The sequence below is a fragment of the Xyrauchen texanus genome, chromosome 40 (assembly GCF_025860055.1).
Source record: "Xyrauchen texanus isolate HMW12.3.18 chromosome 40, RBS_HiC_50CHRs, whole genome shotgun sequence".
Taxonomy (NCBI): Eukaryota; Metazoa; Chordata; class Actinopteri; order Cypriniformes; family Catostomidae; genus Xyrauchen; species Xyrauchen texanus.
This window is the reverse complement of record NC_068315.1, coordinates 20837085-20849441: the sequence shown is the minus strand read 5'-3', so window position 1 is coordinate 20849441 and position 12357 is coordinate 20837085. Positions and strand designations below refer to the sequence as shown.

The 12357-nt window shown below is 37.3% G+C and overlaps 1 protein-coding gene across 2 annotated transcripts in view; it reads left to right on the top strand.

Moving 5' to 3' along the window:
• Positions 1-12357, top strand: part of rnls (renalase, FAD-dependent amine oxidase) — a 63926-nt gene that overhangs the window by 38438 nt on the left and 13131 nt on the right. For both annotated transcript variants that reach the window (XM_052112705.1, XM_052112704.1), the window contains exon 5: positions 5774-5947. In XM_052112705.1, coding sequence (XP_051968665.1) covers positions 5774-5947 — 174 coding nt within the window. The remainder of the gene's footprint in view (positions 1-5773; positions 5948-12357) is intronic.

The following is a 12357-nucleotide window of genomic DNA, read 5'->3' as shown; positions in this document are numbered from 1 at the left end:
CAGAATACAGGTTGGAATTACATTCGTTATATGAGGTGAGAAAATAATGACAGAATTTCCTTTTTTGGGTAATCGTTTCCTTTAAAAGTTAGTACGTCTCTTAGACTTAGTAGTTAAGTGCAGTACCTTTTCTGAAATTGAAGGCAGGGTACTGTAGGACTCTCTGTCTGCTGTGGCCTGCATTGATTAAGCATGGCTCTATCTACATGCTGAGTTAGAGTGAACGTTTCACCCACTCCCACATCAAAGATCCAGGGGCCACGAGCACACAGTTCAACACATGCCCCTAAGAGGCCAACTGGAAAAAGTTAACCTTCTCTTCTCAGAGCTGCGCGTGCACACACACACACACACACACACACACACACACACACACGCACACACGCACGCACGCACACACACACACACACACAGATACTAATGTAGTCACTCTCACAGCCAAACACATGTCAATGACCAGCTTCAGATTGCTGCCGTAGAGCTCCAGACAGTTTGCTTTTTTTAAAATTTTCATAGTCAAGTGATGGCTAATTTGCAGGCTGCTTATACAGCCTTTATATTTACTGGGAGTACCTTAAAATCTAGCCTTTTTCTTTTGGGGGGGAGTTTACTTTAAAAAAAAATATATAAAATGCGCTTATAGTGTTGTTTATTAGCACATGCTGTCTGTGTTGTTTTCGCATTTGATTTTGTGAATAAACTATGCAAATATGTGCAAAACATTGTTCTGAACACAGTTTGTGTGGCATAATTCATGTTCTTGTGAGTCAAAATGCTGCACACAAAGCTTTTCAGTGAATTCGTCCCAGAGTGGTTGCAAATGTGCTGCATATGTATGGCAGGAACTGTAAGCATGTGTTTAAAAGCAGGCGGAGTTAGCATTACCTTCTTTCTATCTTTATTTTCTTTTCTTTCCTTCACTCTCTGTGAGGCCTAGTATATAGCACACTGGCCAAAGCCCCCAAACACTGCCCTGCCCTTCTCAAACAGACTAGAGATTTATTATGTACAGACAGACGCAATGCAGACTCCGAAGATCTCTGTGGTAACACGTGTGTGAAGAGGAAGAGGACATCAGCTGTGTATGTGGCTCTGCAAGTGAGTGTGGTTTAGTGTAAGGTATGTCTTGCATTTGAGCCTATGCAGGGCTCATTCGCAGAGCGATGTGAGTGAGTTTTTTCCTTCAGAAGATTGAAAGAGCTTGAATGTTTGGGTAGAATTTTGCTCATGTGGATTTGTTAGTCCTTCGACCGGAGGATGTGTCAGGGAAGGAGGCTAAAGATCACAGATGTGCGTAATGAAATCAAATCCCTCTGTCTAAAGCAAGAGGAAATTTTTACCCGACTGCTCACAAATGCTCTCATTGCACATTAGTGCCATTACTTATCATTAAGAGAGCAAATACAAACCATCACAATGAAAGGACAATGGGTATGCATTTTTATAAAGACGGATAAAGTGGAAAACTTAAAACTGCACTTTTAAGAATTTGAGTTCATTTGTTAAACACTTAATTAAAGGTTTGTATTGTCTCTCCTTGGGCTGAGGACAATAGGGTAAGGAAATGTTGATAAATATTCCTGTAGGTGAATATAATTTTGCACAAACGCAAGGCATTGCCTCAAGTCCACCTAAAACAAGCTTCTGTCTCCTTTTTAAGAGCAGAGCATTTTAAGAGGTCCGTATTTCAAAGAATGAGACTTGACAAAGGAAAGGGGACTCATTAGGGAATTAATTATTCAGTTCTTGTTAAAATAACTATGCTACAACAAGTCTGCTCTGTTAAATCTTTCTCCTTTTCCCTTAAAAGTAGCTTAATCTATTAATATGTTGTCCCTACAACTGTATTAATAATTGTCCTCAGTATCGTTGCTTTGTTTAGTCAATGTGAATTTGTTTGTTCACTCACCCGCAAGCATTTTTTTTGAGAGAACTACTAGTTAATTACTTGTTCAGCCAACTATCAATTCGCAATACGAGAACTTTCATTTAATCACCATTTCAATTATTTTTACATGGAGTTAACTGCAATCTTTGCCTCTGAAGAGAGTTATGACTTGCAAGGCAGTACATACAATTGTTTGAGATAAGCTGGGTTTCCATCCAACTGTTTTTATGCAGATTTAGGAAAAGTGCATAAGAAATCCTGAATGGAAATGCTTTATATGCGAATAAACGTTCTAAATTTGCATAAAGAGGAGGTGAATTAGAGTTTTGCATTTGTTAAAATGTGCATTAAGGTGATGGAAACAGTTTATTTGCAAAGGGATGATGCGTTTTGACCATTGAAAGACCGTGGCACACAATTCTTTGAACATAGCGCTTGTCATTCGGAAGTGTTTAACCAACAGCTACTCGTCAAAGTTCGTACTCACTATCCGCCTGAACAGTTTTGAGACCGGGCGCTCCCAGGTATGCGGAGACTGGCAGCATGTGGACATCCCATGTTGTCATTTCAGCCCCGTTATATCAAATATTACACTTATTCTGCAGTGTCTCGTGGATGAATTTTATAAAATCAGATACTTGCTCCCATCTTGCAAATAAAAACTCATTCAGCTGCTCCATCAGGACGAGGTGGCTCCCACATAATAATGTGCATTATGTAGTGGATGGAAACGTGCAACAATTAGTATTTTCTTAAGTTTAATTTTTAGAAATGCAATTAAAAAAGAAAACCCAGCTGTAGACACACAATATACCTCAACCCTTAGCACAAAAACCTCTATAATGGTGACAATCCGCAAACATCATTAAGTTAAGATGAGCTCCTAACATCACCGCACAATAACTGACTAACAGTGGCTACAAAAAAAAACAGCAATAAGAGCATTAAGTCAGCAAACAGCCAAAAATAAGCCTATGACACTAACCGCATAATTTATTCATGTTGCAATGCATGCTGGGAACTCACAAGCAGCAGCATTCTTCAATATGAAATTGTTAGTTCAGGTGACTCTGTTATGCTAATTGGGACAACATTTTGGGGAATATCGTTGGCCTAATATGTGTTTTATGTAGATGCAAAGTCATTCACATTTCATAGTATCTTAAAAATCTTTAAAAAAAAAAACATAAGCTGCAATTAAATTTTTTGCTGTGTACTTTTGGGGGCAACTGTATATATACCTACTGAAACATGAAATATTTTGTCTATAAAACATAAATACTACTTACTAGTGGAAGAAAGCAGTTTGTTCATGGCTTTTGTGATTTCTGTCAGATCAGCTGGTTTGTAAGCTCTGAACATGTGGTGTGTGCTTGAGTTGAAATTAAGAAGACCTACAGTACAAACCTGTCAATGGTAATTGTGCTACCAACCTGAGTCGACAGGAAGTGGGTGGGGGGGTAATGTAGGGCAGCATCCACTTTGCAGCGTGACTCAGAGCTTTACTTAGTGTTGCAGCCAGAAAATACATAGCCTGTACTTTTCTTTTTGAAAGCATTGCTCTAAAAACATCTCAGTTGTTGTGGCTAAGCTGAAGTAATTCAGACCATCAAATAGGTAGTCTCGTTTTACTCGAAATGGAAGTCGTAGAGGGTCCCATGCCTTTTGAAAGGGGATGATTCATTAATGCGCATCCGCACTTATTGTCCGGGCCAGCGAAAGTGATTTCTGACTACTTAAATGGGTTAATGTGGTAAAAAGTGTTCTCATATCTGTTTCATTAAATATTCCTTTTTGCGTCGGGATCTTTTATGACGATTAATAATGACATGTTCTGTAACAAGATTCCATTACCATGAGAAAAAAAGAAAGCCCCTGTGTGGATTCAGCAGACAGGGTTTGCATTATCCATGGGCTATCCACGCTCAGATGCTGCACCAGATTGTCTCTGTACCAAGGGGCACATTTACATGCTCCTAATCTCCCCCAGATGTTCCGCAATGACACAGAAAGTGATAAAAGGGACATGTCCGGGCGTAGTCATGTGACCGCTTCACCTCTGTTGTCGTATTCCATCATCGTCAGTCGTTTGCCTCCTAATTGAACTAGCAGTCAGTGAAGTGTTCGCTGTGACAACAAAATTACAGCAGTGGTTGAGGATGTGAGGGGTTTGCATGGCGTTGCTGTCCTTTGGCAAACCACACAGCCATAGAAAAGTATTCTCTTCTGATCTGTTGATCCTAACAAAGAACAAAGCAGCTTGAGTTTTTGAAATATTTCCCCAGTGGAGGGGGACAGGATGCGGCCAGTTGTGCTTGTAGAGGGGCAACTGCATTATACCTTTACACCATGTCCTACATATGTATATATGTAGGACATGTGTGTATATATATATATATATATATATATATATATATATATATATATATATATATATATAAAACTATACAGTCTATGTAAAACTGTAAAACAAATGTCATGCCATGTACAAGACAAAGATTGACGAACCAAACAAATTAGCCATTAACAAAAATTATTGAACAAGATGCATAAATACAATCTACAACAAATGTGTGAAGGAAAGAATGTTATAACTGAATCACATAGTTACAATAGCTGTCAGGTCCAAAGGTGCCAAACAAAGCCCAAAAATCTCACCAATTTCTGCAGGAGTTTGTCACTTGGTGACACGCAAGCAACAGTCCCCCCCCTTATATGTTCATCTTTTTTTGACCAAACATCTGTTTGATGCTTTAGGGGAAGAAAATGCTTTGTAGAATAATGTTGATCAGGTCCTAATTTTCTCTTCTTGCTTTTCTCTGAACCCCCTTCTTCTCTCACTGGAAACGGGTAGAAATATGCATTTGATTCTGAAGGGGTGACCTTTAACCTTTACTATACTCAGTACCTGTGGGCCCTAAATAACTAAAGCAGGCCTTAGTGTGACTGCTTGTTTCCAATAAATAACAGATGTTCCAGTCAGGAAACAAGGACAGCATTTAAAATGAAATAAAAAAGAAAAGACTAAGAAAGAATCCTAAAAGCTCAAGTGGCATTCTTCCACTGCATTCTCATTAAAGTGTCACTCACTGTCTGTTTAAACCTCTACATTTTGTGTATAAAAAGCAAAAAGGACTTGCTGGTTTTATTTTTAAATACCCTACTCATCAACTATACATCTATCTCCATGCTTTTGTTACACCCTTGCTGATTAAGCTAGTTTAAGAAGCCTGATATGGAAACCAGATCTCCAGATTGTTGTGTTTTGGATGCTGGTGCCTTCACCAGGCATCTTAGGGATAGTTGGCCCCCCAAAAATTCTGTCATCATTTACTCACATTGATTTTGTTCCAATATGACTTTCTTTCTTCTGTGGAACACAAAAGGAGGCAGGATGTTAGCCTTAGTAACCATTCCATTGTATGGAGAGAAAAAACTTTGCAATTAAAATAAAAAGTAAATAGTCTTCTTTTCTGTTCTGCAGAAGAAAGTCATACGGGTTTGGAAAAACATGAGGGTGAGCAAATGATGACAGAATTAAACATTTTGGGTGAAATATCCCTTTAATTATATTAACCTGCAAGACCAGGAGTTTTTACCAGTGAACAACATGGCTGTCCTGGTTCCAGCTCCTAACCAGCATTAAACATGCTGGTCTAAGCTAGTCTTGTCAGCAGGGAAGTATGTTGTCAGATTGGTGCTGTGGAAGGTCTGTGAGTTGGCAGCACAGCGTTTCTCTCATTTGATCTGTGCGATCTGAAGGCCCGTTCTTCACAGACACCGTTGCTGGCGGCTGTCTGAATTGAACAGAGAGAAGTGTGGATGAGATGAGCTAGCTGGGGCCCAGAGGCTTCATCCTGTACTGCTGTGTTTGTGTCTGTGCAGTGATGGGGGAGAATCAGCGAAGGAAGCTGGAGGCTGTCAGTTACTCTTCCCGCTATGCACTTGGACTCTTCTACAAAGCCGACGTGCGGATCGACGTCCCTTGGGCAGCCCAGTACGTCTCCAATAATCCTTGCATTCGCTTCATCGCCATAGACGATAAAAAGCGCAATTTAGGTCAGTGCCTTCATGTTTTCTCCCTCTCATCTCTATCTCCCACTCTCACTTGCATCTTTCGCTCTGTTTTTCTGTCTTTTCTGTTTTTTCTTGCTTTCATGTTTCTTTCACACACCAGGCACGTACACACAGCAGATAAACACAGTTGTCAGTCCTCTTCTGAGTTCTTAATCCCTTTCTGTACACACACTGTTTGGTTATTAACACGAGTGACAAAATCATTCTATAACCAATTCAGTCCTGAAAATTCAGGTTAATGATAACTGCAATCCACAACGGAATTCATTCCTGAAAATTCATAATGAGAACGACAACTACATTCAATAAACTGAATTCACTCCCTACAATTCAGATAATGAGAACTCCATTCTATAAACTGAATTTACTCCCAAAAATTCAGGTAATGATAACTGCGTTCTATAAGCCGAATTCACTCCTGAAAATTCAGGAAATGATAACCGCATTCCACAACTGAATTCACTCCAGAAATTCAGTTAATCACAAATCCATGCATTATACTGAATTCACTTCCTAAAGTTGTGGTAGTGAAAACTCCATTCTACAACTGAATTCACTCCTGAAAATTCAGTTAATGACAAATCCATTCTATAAACTGAATTTTAATCCCTACAATTCAGTTAAAAACAGCTCCATTCTATAAACCAAATTCACTCCTGAAAATGTAGGTAATGTCAACATTATTCTATTACTGAATTCACTCCTGAAAATTTGGGTAATGATAACTACATTCTAAGGCCAAATTAACTATTGAAAAATTCAGGTAAAGACAACCGCTTTCTATAATCAAATTCATTCCTGAAAAATTCTGGCACTCTCATTTGGACTCTGATTTCTCACTGTGCAAAAAAATCACAGGTATGCGACTTTCATTGACAAATTTTTATGCTGTCTTTCTCCTCCATAGTTGCTCCCACCAGCCCTTCTCTCTAGGCCTATCGTTACAAACCAGATAGAGAACGAAGTTTAAAAGAAGCAGTTTAAAGAGCATAAACAAAACACACCACCTTTATTTACAAAATATTGCCGTACCACAATCTGTGATTGATAATATTACTTTGGTCAATAATGTTTTTCATATTACACCAAAGAGGATAAACTGTTAGCATCCATGTTTCTTTTTAACATCTGCGAGACACCAAAAGTTGGCCATGGTTATCATGTCGACCATTCCGTACACAAACACACACACATAATGAGAATTTTAAATTCTTTTTTTTTTAAGCAATAATTTTAAACCCTGTTCGTCTCTTCATTTCACTAGTGTTTTATCCTCTTTATTCTCTTTTCTTTTTCCCCCTGTCCTGTCTTCTCTGCAAATTACGCAACTTTACTGTGTATTTGAGTTTGTCTGACTTGAATTGTGTCATCAATAGCACAAAGGGCAGTCTCATAATGATGCTGAATGCCCATATGTCTATTCACAAGAATGTTGAAGATCTTCCTGCATGTGTGATTATGAGTGTATGTTTAGTGTTTGTGTTTGCACATGCATGTTATGTAAGCAATAATTTATGATTTTGTATTATTGAAAATATGTACATGTGTTTATTTAAAAGCATTTTTTTTTTTTAGGTTTTCATCCTTAAAACGCTCCTGTCTGCATTTTCTTATTTCCTTACTCTCTGATTAAGTTTTTGTTCAGAAAGCCACCATTACTAATTCACAATTGTCAGTTCTCACACACGTGTATAAGCCAATGAGATTCAAGAATTTTATAAAAGTTTTTTTTAAAGGGTATATTGACGGTTTTATGTATCTTTTGGATGTTTCATTGTCTTCTTTTCACTCCGAAATCCAAACATTTTTGTGATTTTGAATAAGTTGGTTAATTATAACCATTTTATCATTCTATTTAAAAGCCATCATAATTAACAACACATTTTTAAAGATGCTAGCTAAGAAGGTAGCTGTTTATCTTGATAGCAGACAATGAGGCAGCTTACTAGGTTTTGCAAAACAGAGCTCATGTGTTCTTAATATGTCTTTGTCTAGTAGGTGTATATGAGCTTTGTGCATGTATGACCTACAAAAGTTTGTGTTTGTGAGTTTGTCATGTGGTTTGTTAGTGAAAATATTTCTTAGAAAGGTTGTTTCAGTTCACGACCATGTATCTGCTAGAGCCCACTGGAATTATTCTCATGAAAACAGCCTCTGCGTCTGTCACCTTCCATCCACTCCAGTGTTTCCGAGGGCAACATCATAATTAGGAGAGCTGTTAAATTTTGCATTCTGCTATGCTGTTCTTTTAGGCCAGAGAGCTCCTTCCACCCTCTTCAGCCTTCACACGGCCATGCTTTAATCTTCATTTTCATTTTTGTAATGTGTTTTGCTTGTAGTTCCAGTAAAGTAGGTCTGCGCCTGATCTTGCAGAGCACCCCAAGCTTTCTTTGAAAACTTTTTGGCAGTCCGCTAATGATAAGCTATTACTGTGTTCCTTAGCATCTGGAAAGGAGCACATTAGTGCTGTTCGGTAAATCGAGTATGAGCTACAGTAGATCAGGGCTGGATGATGGTTTGCCAAAATCAGAAATGGTTTGTAAATTATGCGAGACAAGACACAAGAAGCCTGAAACTTATTAGAAAAGTCTAATCCCAACCAAAATACTAAAATGACCACAAATATTAAATTTTGTCCAAAAAACAATATTCAGATGAAATTTGTTTTCTAAACAACATTTAAGTTACAGTTGTTAATATAGGGGTATTTGTTATTTCATGTACTTATTCAAATGGAATAGGGATCTCCTTTGTTATTACTGAGGTGGGTGTGTCTGTTATCTGGAAGTGGGCATTACTTAAAGGGGTACCTCACCCAAAAATAAAGATTCTCTTATAAGTTTCTCACCCTTATGCCATCCCAGATGTGTATGACTTTCTTTCTTCTGCAGAACACAAATTATGATTTTTTTTTAGGATACATTTCAGCTCTGTAGGTCCATACAATGCAAGTGAAGGGGTGCTAAAATGTTGACGCTCTAAAAAGCAAATAAAGGCACCATAGAAGTAATCCATGCGACTCCAGTGGTTTTATCCATATCTTCAGAAGTGACATTGTAGGTGTGGGTGAGAAACAGATCAATATTGAAGTACTTTTTTGCTTTAAAGTCTTTTCCCTTCCCAGTAGGGGGCAGTATGCATGAAGAATGTGAATCACCAAAAACACAAGAAGAAGAATATGATAGTGGAGACTTAATATTGATCTGTTTCTCACGCACACCTGTCATATCTCAGTAAAGACATGGATTTAAAGAGTCTTGTGGATTACGTTTATGCTGATTTATGTACTTTTTGGAGCTTGAAAATGTTGGCACCCATTCACTTGCATTTTATGGACCAAAAGAGCTGAGAAATTCTTCTAAAAATCTTCATTTGAGTTCAACAGATGAAAGACATCTGGGATGGCATGAGGGTGAGTAAATGATGAGAGAATTTTCATTTTTGGGTGAACTATTCCTTTAAGGAAGGTCATGTTGCTCTGGATGTGTGCACATGTATTACAGTATCATGTATAAATCCATAATAAAGGTGCACCAGGCAGTCAGAAGTTATGCTTTATATGTGGTGTTCGACAAAGTTCACAGAAAGTCCTATCCAGACAACATTAGGTTTCTCGGTGAAGACTAAATTTACTAAAATGTAATGTTGCAGTATTATTAATCATCAGTTTTATAAATCACTTTTAATTGTCATCGGTATTTGTAATCATTTAGTAGCATTATTGATATTTTGTATTACAGTTGTACATTATTAAACGTATGTCTTTGTTATGTTGTGTAATATGCATGCTTAAAGCCTAGTGTTTATGTAAGCTTTATGTAGGTTGTAAGTGCAAGCTTTATGTAGGTTCTGTGTGTAAGCTTTCCTTATATGAGTTGAAGTTGCATGTGTTGATGTGTGTTTTACATTATAAGGGGAGAGGAAGTTATTTTAACCTGCTATGTTATGCTTAAATACATCCTGCAAATGTATTTCCTTGAGGGAAAGACTGAGCAAGACCGAGAAAGACCAGGAAGATTGGAAACCATTGAATCACACCACAATTTAAAGATATTTTTTTCTCTCCTATGTCTGATAACAAACAGAATTAATAAACATACTTTTTCTTGTGGCTCCATGAAAAAAACTGAGAAATTGAAGTCTTCACTCGGACAGCCAAATTGTCCTAAAATACGTATTTTTACTATTTTACCGTAATTTTTACCGAAGTGTTAAATTCCGACTGGATTAAAACCATATGACATCTGGGAAACACAAATTTCCTAATTGCCTCAGGGAAAAATGGTCCTGTCTGAATAGGGCTATAGAAAATGAATAATGCATATGTAATAATTAGGTTTTGTAACCAGAATTGTGGAAATTTGATTTGTGTGTATGTAAGTTATCAGTACGCATACGTGAATTTAAAGAAAACATGTATTAACCAAACCTCCAGGAAAATTCATCCCTTTCAAATTGGGCTATAAAATATGAATTCATTCGTATGTTTTCATTCGGTGGTAATACTGGAAAGTTATTTTCTGTCAGGCAGTACATGCGGTTTCCTATTCACCCTGTGAACTTTGCGACAAGCTCTGCCCCCACCAAGAAATAAGTGACTCAACTAGCAGGCACAATGCCAGCTCTCTGCCCACGCTTCATGACCTCTCTCTTACGCGCACACAGTCACTTTCTGGCAGATGCATACATATACATAAACACTCTTTTTTTCTTTTTTAAGACAGCCTCTCTTTCATTTTCTCTCTCGATCTGTCTCACTCTCTCTCTCTTTCTCTCTATCTATAACATTCTCCATTTGTCTGGCCCTGTGCCAAACGCATATACTGTCTGACTGCTCTGCAAATGGAAAATGACCATGTCTCTGTGTTTTTGGCCCAGTGCTGATATTCATAAAACTATTGAGTTGGTCAGCAAAAGTCAACCTCATATTGACTGGTTAGAGCAATTACTTTAGTTATTTTCACACAAAGGAATCAGCACTTAATCAATCCTTTATGTCTTGTCCATAATTTTTCAAGTTAATCCTTCCATTCAATTTTGCTTATGTAATTTTAATTAAAATCTGAAATTTAGATGGTGCACTTTTCAAGAATTTAACACAAAATGTCCAACAAATACTATAGTTTTTGGAAAACTTTATATTGTTATGCTCAATATACTGTATTTCAAAGACTTTGGGGTAAATTAAGAACATTATAAAAACTTTTTGTTCCACCATCATCCAAAATAATAGTTAATTTACTTGACTTTGTAAAAGTGAACCTCATATTGACTGGTTAAATCAATAATTTTAGCTTAGGAACAACATTTTGTTGTGCCATCTCCATAATTCCATCTAAATTTTAAATGATAAATTCTGGTGATTGGAAATTATTATTTGTGTGTGAAATCAGAGTGCTCTCTTTCCCTTTTAGCTGAAATGCTTGTAAACTCTTATATAAGCGAGTGAAAAAATAGACTTCCTATTTCCCTTGCTAGAACCATGCCAGCTTTGCTGCTAACATTTGGAACCGTTTCCTACAATCATACATCCTCAAACACCATGTTGTCTCGGTGCATGCCAATTGTCATGATTTAAATGGCTCGTTGTTCCCTGTTGGTCCACAAAATTATACTGAATAGAATACCTGTACATCTTATTGAACTGACTGTTTTTAAAATAAAACCTCTCCTTACAAGTAACCATAAAGCCAATGTGTTAACCATGTGAATCTGTCAGTGGCTTTAACATTTTCATGAGCAGGGTCTATATTCCCCTGTAGTGTCTCTTGGAGTGAGTTATTTTTGCATGTCGTGGAGTGTAGAGGAGTATTTTTTTTATTTAATTTTTAAATTGTTTATTTATTTTCAAAGAAAATAAAATAAAATGCTGTATATAATATAGTAAACGTGAACAAATGGGTTTTGTCTGCTGCACTGTACTGTATTTTGTTTATTTTGTTTTTATAGATGTAAAAACAAATGAACAAATAATATCAGCAGTTCAGTTTACCTATGTGCACCGTTTGACTTCTCAGACATTGTGTGTGTGTGTGTGTGTGTGTGTGTGTGTGTGTGTGTGTGTGTGTGTGTATGTGTGTGTGTGTGTATCGCTAATGACAACAGACTTGGCTGCTTGCATCAGAGAATCACGCTCGATCAGCATGTTTTCACTGTGAGTATATGAGTTTAAACTGATATTGTGGCGTTTTTGTGTTAGTTTGGCTGTCTGTTTCAGAAAACAAATGTATTATATGCCTGAAAAGACTGTTTTAGTTGCTGTTTGTGTGACTGAAAACTGCATCTGCAACTAATAAGTAGACATGGCTGTGTGCATGGGAAAATTGTGTTTAGATATTTCTGCTGTGCATATACAAGCTGTGAACTCTTATCGTGGTACTTTGGTGACATTT